This window comes from Pongo abelii, chromosome 5, assembly GCF_028885655.2.
Source record: "Pongo abelii isolate AG06213 chromosome 5, NHGRI_mPonAbe1-v2.0_pri, whole genome shotgun sequence".
Classification (NCBI taxonomy): domain Eukaryota; kingdom Metazoa; phylum Chordata; class Mammalia; order Primates; family Hominidae; genus Pongo; species Pongo abelii.
In genome coordinates this window covers 88,280,907-88,296,398 of record NC_071990.2, presented here as the reverse complement: position 1 = coordinate 88,296,398, position 15,492 = coordinate 88,280,907, and the positions used below count along the sequence as shown (strand labels likewise).

The window sequence follows — 15,492 nt, the reverse complement described above, 5'->3', positions numbered from 1 at the left end:
CAGCCTCCCCAGTAGCTGGGATTACAGGGACGGACCACCATGCCCAGCTAATTTTTGTATTTTTAGTAGTAGAGACGGGGTTTCACCATGTTGGCCAGGCTGGTCTCAAACTCCTGATCTTGGGAGGCCAAGGCAGTAGGATTGCTTGAGCTCAGGAGTTCAAGACCACCTTGGGCAACATGCGCCCACCTCAGCCTCCCAAAGTGCTGGGATTACAGGGTTGAGCCACCATGCCCGGCCCAGTTTTGTTTCTTTTATACCCCGTCTACTCTCCTTGTCCACATTTTTTTTTTTTTTGAGACAGGATCTAGCTCTGTTGGTTGCTGAAGCTGGAGTGCAGTGGCAGAATCACGGCTTACTGCAGCCTTAAGCTCCCAGGCTCAAGCTATCCTCCCATCTCAGCCTGCCAATTAGCTGGGACCAGAAGCATGGGCCACCACACTTGGCTAATTTTTTAAATTTTCTGTAGAGATGGTGTCTCCCTACATTGCCCAGGCTAGTTTTGAACTCCTCGGCTCAAGCAATTCTCCTACCTCAGCCTCCCACACTAGAATTAGAGGCGTGAGCCACTGTGTTGGGCTCTCCTCATCCACAGTTGTTTATTTTGATATCTACTGCTTTTCATAGCTTAGATGTTTTGTCTTTTTAAAGGTTTTATTTTTAAATGTGGTTTTCTATTGTAAAAGCAAAACAGATAATCTTCTTAAGGAAATTCAGGAACATACAGAAGAATAAGAAAAGATAAAAGCCCCCAATAGTCTACTACAGTAAGACAACTGATTTTAGCAAGTTGATGTATTTTTTACTTTTTTCTTTGAATTTTTTTTAGCGTTTAAAAAGACATAGCTATAAAACTACATAGAAAAACATAGGATATTTGAATCCTTTTCCTGACATAATTCTGTTTTTAAAGTGAATATCACTTTTAGCAATATTGTAACATTCCCTTGTTGCTAGACATTTAGATTGTTTTCATTTTTTAATATAAATTTTTTTTCTTAGAGATTGGGTCTTGCTATGTTGCCCAAGCTGGTCTTGAACTCCTGAGCTCAAGCAATCCTCCTGCCTTGGCCTCCCAAAGTGTTAGAATTACAGGCATGGGCCACTATACCTGGCCAAAGTGTAATACGTAGTAGGCTGCTGGATGATGTATTAAGGCTCAGGAAAATTCTTAATGGTCATTGTGGACTAGGTTTTTAAATGTGATGTTAACCAGAAGTCACACAGGAATTTTTAGTTATTTCCCTGAGTTTCATAAGTGTTAATGAAGGAAATAATTTGTGCCTTCTCAAAAATAAGTCTATTCATTCCAGTGACAGATGGGCTGGATAAATAATGTTTCAACCCTCTTACTCTGCCCATCGAGTCTCATGCTCTAGTTCCATATTAAACACCAGAAGATAAATTAGTGTGAGTAGTTATATAGATGCTTATATGTTGATTAAAAAAATTTTTTTTGCACCTTGAACTATTTCAAACCTACAGAAAAATTCATAGAGAATGATGTAATGAGTACTCTCATGGTCACTTTCTAAGTTGTCAAGTCCTTTTTCCAAATTTGCTTCAAGTCTTATTTTGTAGGGAAAGGGAGAGCTTTTGATTTTTGTTAAGCATTACAGATAATGTTGAAGTCACTGATATATATTTGTTTGACTGCATTCCCTACTCTGCTTCCCTAGAGAGAACTGATCTCATGATGCAAATGATTTATTTTCACTAATCAGTTGCTTTGTGTTTGTTTCTTTGTTTTTGTATTGTTTTTTCACCTACCCAATGAAAAGGATAAATGGCATTGTCCGTCTCTTTAATGAACTACTGAGTGTTAAGAATAATATTCTTCTTTTTCTCATGTTGAAACTCAAATTACAACATTTAAAAAATATGTCATTTGGAGGTCAGTGGAGAGGTTTGAATTAGAAGCATGTATTTGGAGTAGTAGAGGAAGCATTGTAGAAGAGGTAAAGAGACCTGGGCTTTTTTCTCAATCTGTTTTTATTTGCAGTAGGATTTTAAAGGAGACATTTAGCTTGCCAGACATCAGTTTTCATGTCTATAAAATAAGGCGGCTAGTATAAGAGGAAGAATTTTTTGAGACTAGGTATTGATCTGTCACCCAGGCTGGAGTGCTGTGGCATGATCTCAGCTCACTGCAACCTCTGCCTCCCGGGTTCAAGCAATTCTCGTGCCTCAGCCTCCCGAGTAGCTGGGCTTACGGGCGCACGCCACCACGCCCGGCTAATTTTTGTATTTTTAGTAGAGATGGGGTTTCTCCATGTTGACCAGTCTGGTCTCAAACTCCTGACCTTAAGTGGTCCACTTGCCTCGGCCTCCCAAAGTGCTGGGATCTGCGCCCAGCCAGAAGAGGAAGAATTTTATAAGCTGATAAGAAAAACATTCTAAATAAATACTAGGTTATTTCTCATTTTCTTGCTTTTAATTTTGTTATTTATTTATTTATTTTATTTTATTTACTTTTTTGAGACAGAGTTTCGCTCTTGTCACCCAGGCTGGAGTGCAGTGGTGCAATCTTGACTCACTGCAATCTCCACCTCCAGGATTCAAGCGATTCCCCTGCCTCAGTCTCCCAGGCAGCTGGGATTATAGGTACACACCACCATGCCTGGCTAATTTTTTTGTGTGTATGTATTTTTAGTAGAGATGGGGTTTTACCATGTGACCAGGCTGGTCTAGAACTCGACCTCGGGTGATCCGTCTGCCTTGGCCTCCCAAAGTGCTGGAATTACAGGCATGAGCCACCACTCTCGGCCCCCTTGCTTTTAGTTTTGAAAGTACACATAACACCTTCTTCTGGTAAAGGTATGTCTCAATGGAGAACTCATAGTGATTAGTCTTTGTTTAACAACTAATGCTTTTAAGGTAACAGTTCTATCTCATTTCGATGTCTGTCTTTAGAGAAGTAGCTGATTTTCAGCTTTCTGTGGATTCTTTATTGGAAAAAGACAATGACCATTCAAGACCAGATATTCAAGTTCAAGCCAAGAGACTAGCAGAGAAGGTACGTTAGCACTATTATCTCTTTTTGACATTGTAATAAACTTGTTATTAAAAAAAAATACTTTGCAGCCTATCTCAGCCATAATAGTGAATTTAATAGTGTTTCTTTGTTCGAGGCATCTTGTGTAATATAATTTAAATTCATTTTAGCCATTTACTATAAGGTTATAATGATTTTTCAAATTAGTTGTAAAGCATTCCTCTTGAGCTGACATTGTTCAATTTTTTGATTAACCACTTACAGGAAGACTGAAGTGTTAATTAAATTTACAGATTGAAGCTGGATGGACTTTTGAATTTAGGAGAACAAGCTTGATAAATTAGAGCAGTGAGTTGCAATTTTTAAAATGAGTTTCTGAAAAGATGAACATTGAAATATGAGATGATTGGATGTAAATAGAATCATGATTACAGAGAAGAGGTGGTTAGATGATTTAATAAGCCTCTTTCATTTCTAAGTTCTCTGATGGGTTTGATATCTGAAAGAGGAATTGAAAGGATTGCAAGGAATTACTAAACATAAATTGTTAGTGTAATTCCCTCAGAAAAGGCAGATATGTTGGACAAGGTTATTAACATACGTCCACAGAGTCAGTGTCTGGGAACTCAAAAGAATTGGAACAATGAAAGTCAGTATCATAGAAAAAGATGCTTATTTAAAGGATGACTATGATAAAGGAGCATTGGTAGCTTAGTAAATATTTATTTGATCAGAAAATCACTCCCAGATATTTACCAGGAATAGAATTATTCAAAATACCATATTTAGTTCCTTTTCCCCATTTCTTGTAAGTTCTTAAAAATAAAGACTAGTTGCTCTTTAGTGACAGCAGATATCTCTTCAAGTTCCATAGGTTTTTCATGAGATGGGTTCGAACATCTAATAGGTTAAAAAGTGAAGGCATATGCGTAGAAGACAAACTATCTAAATTACGTCTTATCTGTTGGTGCAGGTGCTTTAGCGTAGACCCTGACAGAATGTCATGTTCTGTGGCTCTCATGAAAGCTAGGTGAGATAAAAAGTGTTCCTCGTATGTCAGAGTAGGTAGAATATGGGTAGAGTGATTTTTCTTACTTGTTAAAAGGTGAATTTGAGGGGAGGGAAAGAGAATGAGGAAGAGAGAGACTGAATACAGAATAGCATGTCAGTTGGGAAAAAAAGAAAATGTGTTTACTTAAATAGAAGTATGGAACTAAAGAGATTGCCTGAGAACTGGGACCCGATATAGGGACCATGAAAGATGATTTACTTGTGTCTTTGTAAGCCAAAAATAGCATTAGAACTACCTATTTCATTAGGCCTATTATATAACATACCTACTTTGTGTGATTTGTTCTTTTCAGCTAAGATGTGATACAGTGGTGAGTGAAATCAGTACTGGCCAAAGGACTGTAAATTTCAAAATAAACAGAGAGCTCTTAACAAAGGTAAGAATAAGTTAATATCCAGCCATTGTACTTTCATTCTGTCTGCTTCAGCCGCAGTGGTCTTCCTCCAGTTCTTAAATTCTTTATGCCTCCTCTGGCCTCAAAACCTTTGCACATACTGATCCATAACTTGGGGAGTGCCACGCCAAGTTAACACCTACTCATCCTTTAAATCTTGATATTTCTTTGGCAGTACCTTTCTGACCCCTTCATTTATATGCTGTCATAGCACTGTATAGTCATATACCACATAATGACATTTCATACACAATGTCGTAGCACTGTATAGTCATATACCACATAATGACATTTCATACACAACGTATATAGATGATGGTCCCATAAGACAATACCATATTTTTACTGTACCTTTCTGTGTTTAGATATATTTAAGTATACAGACACTATTATGATACAGTTGCATACAGTATTCAGTACAGTAACATGCTGTACAGGTTTGTAGCCTAGGAGCAATAGGCTGTAGCATACAGCCTAGGCGTGTAGTAGACTGTATCATCTAGGTTTGTATAAGCACTTGGGAGGCTGAGGCAGGAGGATCACTTGAGCCTGGGAGTTCGAGACCAGCCCCGGCAGTATATCTCTACAAAAAAATTTAAAAATTAGCCACACATGGTAGTTTGCACCTGCAGTCCCAACTACTCTGGAGGCTGAGGTGGGAAGATCGCTTGAGCCTGGGAGTTTGAGGTTGCAATGAGCTGTGATTGTGCTATTGCACTCCAACCTTGGTGACAGAGTGAGACCTTGTCTCAAAATAAAAATTTCAATGGCCATGAATTTTCAAGCTTTATTTCAATTAACAAACTACAGAATTTTTTCTGATTTAAGGATACCCATTAGCTCACTTATTAAAAATATTCCCAAATCCTTCTCAATTGACATTGAAGGGACAAGAGTCAGGGCTTTGAAGTCCAGCTACTCTCTCACATGGGAATTCTTCCATATTGCAGCATTGAGGATCTGAATCTTAGTGGGAATTTCATTAAAAGAGCAAGCAGACTGCTTACAGTTGCCCTGCTCAGTGTCACAGTAAAGCCAGATCCTGGAGCAGTGAGCACTCATGTTCAGAAAAAGACTATTGAATGTACCTCTGCTTTGTGTTACAATTTTAATGATAATTCTTCTTTACTGAAAACTTTATGTATTCTACATTTGGCTGTCAACCTAAAAGGAGGAAACTGAGGCAAAATTAATGTAAGTAGAGAGTTTACTTGGGCCAGGCTTGAGGATTGCAGCTGAGGAGCACAGATTCAAGTTGCCCTGAATACACCCTTTGATTGGCAGCAGTTACAAGTGGATTTTTAAAGGGAAAGAAGAGGGAGTTTGAGTTGTTAACCAGAATTTACATTAAAATAATGTAAGCTATTGATAGGCTGTATATTTTTCTTTGTGTCACAAATTCCAGTAACATGAAGATAATGTGTGAGGCAGCTAGTCGGGAACAAAATCACATAAAACAATTGTCCCCACCCATAGGAGGAAGAGTTTGTGCATAACTGATGTCTGATATGCATGTCTTTCTGGGCCTGCATACCTCACATAGCTGAGACTACTCTGAGCTATTTTTCTTTTCTCAAGCTTATAGCATCTGTTTTTCTCACGTATTGGATCTCTAGTTTTATAATTTTAACTGTTTTACAGTCCATTTTTTGATAAATAGGATAATACTCTAAAATAATGATTAAAAGTAAATACATAAATCACTAACATAGTCATTTATAATGAAGCATTATGTACTGTACATAATTGTATGTGCTATACTTTTATACAACTGGCAGTGCAGTAAGTTGGTTTACACCATAAGTTTTAGGTCTCAGATGGTGGTCATTTGCATGGTTTTTTTTGAGACGGAGTTTTGCTCTTGTTGCCCAGGCTGGATTGCAATGGCACGATCTTTGCTTACTGTAACCTCCACCTCCCGGGTTCAAGCGATTCTCCTGCCTCTGCCTCCCCAGGTAGCTGGGATTACAGGCATGCACCACTGTGCCCAGCTAATTTTGTATTTTTAGTTTCTCCATGTTGGTCAGGCTGGTCTTGAACTCCCAACCTCAGGTGATCCACCCACCTCACCCTCCCAAAGTGGTGGGATTACAGGCGTGAGCCACCGCGCCCTGCCATCATTTGCATATTTAATGGATTTTTCAGATCACATCAAGAAAAAATTCGACTCTTGTTAGGACCAACAAAGAATTAATATATCTTTGTTTGAGAAATAACCATAATGGCATTGCAAAGAACTGTCACTTTGGTACCAAACTTCTACCTGTCAGTAGCTTGCAGTACTTTCAAGACAAACTGTAACTTCAAATAATATTTAATTGTTAAAAGGGAAAAAAGAAAGTATGATCTCAACCAAATAGGAAAAATTCAAACAAAACCCTGTTTTCTTAGGGATGCTTCAGAAATACACAATGGATAACATCCTTTTATTTCACGCTTTTTAATTTGCCAAATTAAACTTTGCATGTTTAACCAAAAGTAAAAGAAAAAGTTAAATTTAAAAATCTCTTAAACCGTTCAAATCATTGAAGGGTTTGAATAAAACAGACTCAATTGAATGTTTGTGCTATGTAAAAAGATAATTAGGTGTTATTGTTTTGTTATATAGTCATGTGTTGCTTAACAATGGGATACATTCATAGAAATGTGTCCATAGGTGGTTTTGTTATTATGGGACATCATAGAGTATACTTACACAAACCTGGATGATAAAACTGACTACACGGACCTAGGCTATAAACTTGTGCATCATGTAAAATACCAAATACTGTATTTGTGCAATTGTGACACAGTGGTATTTGTATCTTAACATGTCTAAACATAGGAAGGGTACAGTAAAAATACAGTATTAAATATAAAAGATGCTATGCCTGTATTTACCATGAATGGAGCTTGCAGGACTGGAAGTTGCTCTGGGTGAGTGAGTGGTGAGTACATGTGAAGGCCTAGGACATTACTGTACACTACTGTAGACATTATAAACATGTTACACTTAGGTTACAATGGGTTTATAAAAAATATTTTTCCTTGTATCATAACTTCAGAATAAAATAATAAAAATTAAAAAACATTTTTCTTGACTGGGCATGGTGGCTCACACCTGTAATTCCAGCACTTTGAGAGGCTGAGGCAGGAGGATCACTTGAGCCCAAGAGTGTTAGGGCTGCAATGAGCTAGGATAACATGCTGCTGTACAAGATCACACTGCTGTACTCCAGCCTGGGTGACAGAGTGAGACCCTGTCTCTTTTTTTTTTGAGACAGAGTTTCACTCTTGTTGCCCAGGCTGGAGTGCAATGGCACAGCCTCAGCTCCCACCTCCACCCCCCAGGTTCAAGTGATTCTCCTGCCTCAGCCTCCCAAGTAGCTGGGATTATAGGTGCCCATCACCATGCCTGGCTAGAGACCCTGTCTCTAAAAAATAAATATTTTTCTTTCTTCAATAATAAATTAACCTTAGCTGACTGTAACATTTTTATTTTATAAACTTTTTCATTTTTTAAACTTTTTTCTTCTATTTATTTTTCTTTATATCTCAGCTTAGTTGTTTAACTTTTCAGCTCTTTTGTAATAACAGCTTAAAACAAGCACATTATACAGTTGTACAAAAATATATCCTTATTCTGTAAGCTTTTTCAAATTTTTTAATTTACTTTTTAGACTTTTTTGTTAAAAGCTAAGACACAAACACATTAGCCTTAGCCTACACAGGGTCAGGATCATCAGTATCACTGTCTTCACCTCCACATCTTGTCCCACTGGAAAGTCTTCAGGGGAAGTAACACACATGAAGCTGTCATCTCCTATGATGACAGTGCCTTCTGGAGTATCTCCTGAAGGACCTGCCTGAGGCAGTTTTACAGTTAATTGTTTTTAATAAGTATAAGGAGTACACTTTAAAATTATGATTTAAAATATAGTAGATTAAATACATAAATCAGTACAGTCCTTTATTATTATCAAGTATCGTGATGTACATAATTGTATGTGCTGTATTTTTATATGACTGGCAGCCTAGCCTAGTAGGTTTGTTTACATCAGTATTACCACAAACATGTGAGTAATGCATTGCACTAGGCATTATGACCTGCTGCAACATTGCTGGGTGATAAGAATTTTTCAGCTCCATTATAGTCTTAATGGGACCACCATTGTATATATGTGGTTCATCATTGACTGACACATTGTTACTTGGTGCATTACTGTAGGTGTTGTTTTTGCAGTAGTATAGCTGACAGACGAGGGCCTAAACCAGGGCAGAGGAACCAGTTATTAAATAACTGTAACGATGTTTAGGAGATAACACACACAGGGCCCAGTGATTAACAGGTGATTGATTACAGAGGTTGAGGGAATAAGGTTAAGTGTTAGGGACTCCTAGGTTTCTGAGTAGGTTAGTTGGGTGAGTGGTAGTGCAGTTTGTGGAAATAGACAGTGTAGATGGAAGAACAAGTGTATTTTCTGTGAAATGCCTGAAAAGCATATCCAGTCTGTAGCACTAGAGAAATTAAGTAATTAGTATTTGAAGTCTTTTTTTTTTTTTCTTTGAGACGGAGTTTCGCTCCTGTTGCCCATGCTGGAGTGTAATGGCGTGATCTTGGCTCATTGCAACCTCCATCTCCCGGGTTCAAGGGATTCTCCTGCCTCAGCTTCCCAAGTAGCTGGGGTTACAAGCGCCTATCACCACACCTGGCTAATTTTTTGTATTTTTAGTAGAGACGGGGTTTCACCATGTTGGTCAGGCTGGTCTTGAACTCCTGTCCTCAGGTGATCCTTCTGCCTCAGCCTCCCAAAGTGCTGGGATTACAGGTGTGAGCCACCATGCCCGGCCAAGTATTTGAAATCTTAAGGGAGTGGTTTAAGTCACCTAAAAGTGTAAAATAAAAAGCTAGAAGCAAGAATGGAGCACAGAGTGCAGAGTCAAGGGCAGATGGTGGAAGAAGAGCCTACAAAAGAAATTGAGAAGCAAAAGTTGATAGAGAATTTTGTCTTTACAACCAAGGAAGGAGGATAGTTGCAAGAAGGGAGTAGTCACCAGGTAAGATGATGTTTGAAAAGTGTTTACTCCTGAGGAAGGAGGGAAGGAATTAGGATAAGGACAGATGATCGAAAGGGACTTCAGCCTTATCTTAAATGTTCAATTTTTAAAAAATTATTAACGTTGCCTTTTTGTTGTTTGTGCCAGATAAATCAGTAGATAGAGGGTTATTGTTAAAGAGAATTCTAACTTACTATGATTAACTGTTGTGGAGTCTACCATTCATTACATAAAAAGGAGAAGTGGGAAAGATTTGTAGACTTTCAACTTAGAATAATCTGAATCTGGATTTCTTCTTACTGATGTGTTCTTGTCATATATATTCTTGGACTAATAATACTGGGACCCTAGTTTATGATAGACACTATTCTGTATACTGTCTATATATTGTATTAATCCTTTATCTGTTTCTTATTGCACAATGTGAGTCAAGAGAGTATTATTTTCTCTACGTCCTTGTGCACATACATACTATTTCTGAACCTAGTTTTTGCATCCATTAAATGGGAAATGTTGCCCATCTTTAAGATTATGAGGCTTAAAGACAACGGGTACTGTAGGAGCACCTGGTCTTGGACCTAGCACTTTATGCTTCTTAAATGTCGATTGTTATGTACTGGCTGCTGCTCCCTTCTCTGCTTGTTCCATTTAGAGACCATTTTAACCAACTCTTTAATAATAAAATTTTTCACAACATAAACCACACTTTTAAGACTCAAGATGCATTTTGGGGCCAGGCATGGTGGCTCATACCTATAATCCCAGCACTTTGGGAGGCTAAGGTGTCAGGATCAGTTGAGCCCAGGAGTTCAAGACCAGCCTGGGCGACAGAGTGAGCAAGAGACCCTGTCTATTAAAAAAAAAAAAAAAAAAAAAATTTTTTTTTTTTTTTTGAGACAGAGTCTCACTCTGTCACCCAGGCTGGAGTGCAGTGGCGCGATCTCGGCTTACTGCAACCTCTGCTTCCCGGGTTCAAGCGATTCTCCTGTCTCAGCCTCCCATGTAGCTGGGACTACAGGCGCATGCCACCATGTCTGGTTAATTTTTTTTTAAAATTTTTTTAGTAGAGGTGGGGTTTCACCTTGTTGGCCAGGATGGTCTCAATCTCCTGACCTCGTGATCCACCTGCCTCAGACTCCCAAAGTGCTGGGGTTACAGGCGTGATCCACTGTGCCCTTCCAAAAAAAAATTTTGTTTTAATTAGCTGGGTGTGGTAGCATGTACCTGTAGTCCCAGCGACTCTGGAGGCTGAGGTGGTAGGATCACTTAGGTAAGAAGATCGTTTGAGTCGGATTGAGGCTTAGTGAGCCATGATTGCGCCACTGCACTCAGCCTGGGAGACAGAGTAAGGCCTGTCTGAAAAATATAAAAATAAAAGTAAAATATAATGCATTTGGGGAAACAAAACCAACTAATATGAGTAAACAAAAGTTCATCAACATTAACAAAAAATAAAATATGAATTTTGTGAACTATATATCATAGTTCTATGTTAATAACTAAAAACTAACCTGGAATATGTTTGGGAAGTTTCTGTGGGATTTCCTTGTTTCTCACTTGTGTAGCCAATAGGCATTATACATTTTTATCTTTTTCCTACCATTACTTGTGGTCTTTAATATCACAAAAGCTGCAGCAGCGTGCAGCAGTTAACAGGTTAACTGTGAAGTGGAAAAGTTCTTTTCTGCACTATTTAATCCCTCAGTACTTTTCTTTCTTTCTTTGTTAAAATAGTTCTTATCTCTATGGCTGTCGTGAGGAGTAAGTAAGTTAATGCATATAAAATGTAAAATGCTTGGAATAGTGGCTGGCACACAGTATGAACTCAATAAGTGTTAGATGGTGCTTCTGGTTTTGTTGTTAATATTTACTGTGGGACTTTTGGTTGTTACTTCACCAAGCTTCAATTTCCTTCTCTGTAAAATACCTACATAACTGGTTACTGTAAGAATGAATAGACATGGAGTATAAAAGGGCACAGAACCCTAGTAAATGTTAACTCATGTTACTACTATGACTAGCATTAGTAACCAGAAAAGTGGTGCTGGAGGTAGTGCCACTGAGGATGCTAAGAAATTCTCAGTTCCATAAATTAGAATGAACAAATTGGCAACATTTAATTCTCAGTAACAGAGTAATTAAAAGCATTGTAATTTTTGTTCATTAAATTACACTCCTTTAATTTTCAGACAGTGCTACAACAAGTAATTGAAGATGGCTCAAAATATGGATTAAAAAGTGAACTTTTCTCTGGGCTTCCCCAGAAGAAGATTGTGGTTGAATTCAGGTGAGGGTGCACCCCTTTTATGTGTTGCTTAATCAAGTTGACTCGGCAGAGGAGTGTTATTACCATCATTATTTGGGGGTCTTAATAAATAACATATGGAAAACTTGAAAACCAGTGCAGTTATGTTATTTCTTGAAATCACAGTGAATCAATCATTGAACTGTGAATAAAAAATGTATTTTTGGACCTCCAAAAATGTCTAATAATTATTATTTTTTTAAGTATTAACAATTACTTTTTTGGAAGAACTATTCACTTTATTTATTTATTTATTTATTTATTTATTTTCGAGACAGAGTCTCGCTCTGTCGCCCACGCTGGAGTGGCGAGATCTCGGCTCACTGTAAGCTCCGTCTCCCGGGTTCACGCCATTCTCCTGCCTCAGCCTCCTGAGTAGCTGGGACTACAGGCGCCTGCCACCATACCCGGCTAATTTTTTTTGGATTTTTAGTAGAGACGGGGTTTCACTGTGTTAGCCAGGATGATCTCCATCTCCTGACCTCGTGATCCGCCCGTCTCGGCTTCCCAAAGTGCTGGGATTACAGGCGTGAGCCACTGCGCCTGACTAGTTATTTACTTTAATAGACTGTTAAGGCAGAGGTAATGGTTACTACCATATTAGGAATTTTAAAGTGGCCGGACATGGTGGCTCAGCCTGTAATCCTAGCACTTTCGAAGGCAAGGTGGGAGGATCACTTGAGGCCAAGAGTTTGAGACCAGCCTGGGCAACATAGTGAGACCTCACCTCTTAAAAAAATAGAAAAATTAGTTGTGCATGGTGGCACACTCCTGTAGTGACAGCTACTTGGGAAGCTGAGGAGGAAAGATGGCTTGAGCCTAGGAATTCAAGGTTACAGTGAGCTGTGATTGTCACTGCACTCTAGCAGGTAAGACACACCAAGACCCTGTGTCAAAAAAAAAATTTTTTTTAAGTAATTTGATTACCAGAGAAACAAGTCTTTTAGTATTTGTAATAAATGTATTTTTTTAATTACCAGAAAAATAGCTTGAAGTTTTAATATGCCTCTAAATAGTCTTCATAGAACTTTCTAACATGCTGTCAGTATAACTGTCTGATATTTGGACTGCTAGAGGTAACCAAGAGAGAAAGGGGAACACTAAGAACTAATACTTTCATTGTACAGCCGACAGACTGACAACTCTAGGAAATTATCGGAGATGTTGCATTTGTCTTCCTAAAGCTGAAGAACAGTCTTGATGAACTGTTTTTCTACTTAGAAAGATAGAACTTGCTAAGAGCCTTTTGTCTTATTAAGTATTTATGTCTGTGGAAGATGTTTAAAATTGATATGGGAAGTATTATCTCATGTTTACTAAGTCATTATTGCAGTTTATGTTAATAGCTTCTAAATTTAGTTATGATTAGCTCCTGGACAATCAGAGAAAGAGCGGGTTTTATGCATGTGTACTGTCTGCCGCTGACTTGTCTTCTTAAAGAAGGCAGACCCTCTAAGCAAACTCATGAATTTATAATAAGGACCAATTACTGATTAAGCTTCTACTCCTATGGAGTAGACACATATTATGAATGACTCTAAAACTGCCAGTACACCACAATTATGATTTTTAAAGTTGAGTTTAAATATTTGTTGCATCACAAAGAGTAGAGGGACTTCCTACAGTCATCTTCACACTAGAGAGGAACTACACTAAGGCCATCTCCTAAGGAAGTTTGCTTGTTTTGTCTCCACTTGAATAAGAAACCGCTGCAAACCTTAATGTAGGGATTGTTAAACCTAAGCCCATAGGCAACATCCAGTTTGCCAGTTGTTTTTGCAAATAAAGTTTTGTTGGAACACAGCTGTGCACATTTGTTTACATCATCTACATTGGCTGCTTTCATATTGCAATGGCAGTTGAACATAGTAGAGCTGAGTTGAATAGTTGCGACAGATCAGATGGCCCAAAAGCCTATTAAAATATTTACTCTCAGGCTCTTCAAGAAAAAAAAATGCCAACTTCTGATTCGTGTTTTAAAACAACATCCATTTTGGTACTTATGACACCATGGATTAGGAAATGGGGAGAGAGGGGTATTTCAGGCCAGTGGTTCTTCTACTTGCTTGAGGTCACTTACGTAACTGTGGTCATCTAGAGACTAGTGGGGCTACAAATCAAAAGTGGCTCATTTACTTCTCTAGCCAGGCATCTCTCTCTCTCCCACCACATTGTCTCTCCAGCAGGGTAGCAAGACCTCTTTACAAAGGTACTCAGGGCTCTAAGATAGTGAAATCATCTAGTCTTGGAACAGGCACAGCATCATTTTTGTCACTTTCTGCTGATGAAAGCAAGTCACAAGATCACCCCAGATTCAAGGGAAGAAAAATAGAGTACATCTCTTAATGGTGAGAGAAGGAAAGAATTTGTGGTCATCTTTGATTATTTTCATTCATGTCTTTAAATTAATGGACATACTGCTTTCTTCACTGGGGAGGCACTTCATTACCATATTACTCTTAAACCCCTTTCAATTACCTAACCCGCAAGTAAAGGAAAATCAGCAGGGAGGTAATATATTACCTGTTACCATACATTCATCCTTGAAATAATGCCATTATAAAGTTTCCTAAAACTTGAAAAGTTGCCACCATTACTTACCTTCTTTTGCATTTTTTTTTTTTTTGTTTTCAGCTTCACCATCTTTTTACTCCAGCTAAGCTCTAGAAATACTGTGGCTTCAGTCTTCCTTACTCATTGATTCCCTGGCTTTACTCTTAAGTTTTGGTTTCCCATATACTGCTCCTTTTTGTTTATGCTTTTAAAAAATATCTAAAAATAACCTGTTCTATGTGAGTTGTATTCTGTAGGCTTTTTGTATGGCAGTTAATTTGCTTATGGATTTGCCTCTCTTAGCTTTTTTCTAAAGCAGTTAAGGAAAGCTGGAATTTAAATGAGTGTCTGAATGCTGATGAAGGCAGAGCCTGTCTTCTAGCAGCCATCTTTGCCTCTGACAGTTTACATGTGGCATTGTTGTGAGACCATTGCTTCTCTCCTTTAGAGGTTTTCCAGATGCTGTAGTTCTTGCTGTTGTGATTTCAAAGTAGAGACAAAATAGGTGGGGACAGGAAAATTGTTCTTGGATTTCTTCTGAAAATGAGAGAGGTGGGAGAAGAGAATTTTTAAAATATGTAGTATCCTGAACAGACCAAGCAACATTCCCCAGAAAACAAGAGATACGATCACTGTGCTCAAGAAACTTTCTCCCTAAATTGAGTTGACTATAATAATACTAGATTAAGTAACTTGCCCAGGTTCACAGAGCTAACTCTTGATTCTGAAACCTGTATACTTAACTTTTACTGCCTCCCTGGTACGTAGTGTAGGTTGTCATATATTTTGTCTGATTTAGGAGTAGTGTGATAAAGTACAGAATAAATGGCTGTCCATCATAGATTTGGACTCCCCGTGGTAGATGGTGTAAGACTTGAAGCTAATTACTGTTTCCTCGCTAATCTCTCTCTAGTCAGCCTCTCCTATTTTGTACAGATCAGCTCTGTAAGATCATGGGAAGCAGTGGTAGCCTTTTCTTTTCTTTTCTTTTCTCAGCATGATTTTCCCCAGCTCCTGCTGCTCCCAAGTGTGAGACACCCTTCTCACAAAACAGATTGGAGACCTCTGGCTGGTAAAATGAGAATTTTGGAGGTCAGGGTAGCAGTTCTGACTGTTAGTAACTGGCTCAGTGATCT

At 38.3% G+C, this 15,492-nt stretch overlaps 1 protein-coding gene across 17 annotated transcripts in view; it reads left to right on the top strand.

Annotated features, from left to right (window-relative positions):
* RARS2 (arginyl-tRNA synthetase 2, mitochondrial) overlaps positions 1–15,492 on the top strand; it is a 75,854-nt gene that overhangs the window by 22,643 nt on the left and 37,719 nt on the right. For 12 of the 17 annotated variants that reach the window (XM_063724729.1, XM_063724730.1, XM_054557015.2 and 9 more), the window contains 3 exon segments: positions 2,914–3,016; positions 4,360–4,443; positions 11,688–11,785. In XM_063724729.1, coding sequence (XP_063580799.1) covers positions 2,914–3,016; positions 4,360–4,443; positions 11,688–11,785 — 285 coding nt within the window. 17 annotated transcript variants of the gene reach the window in all.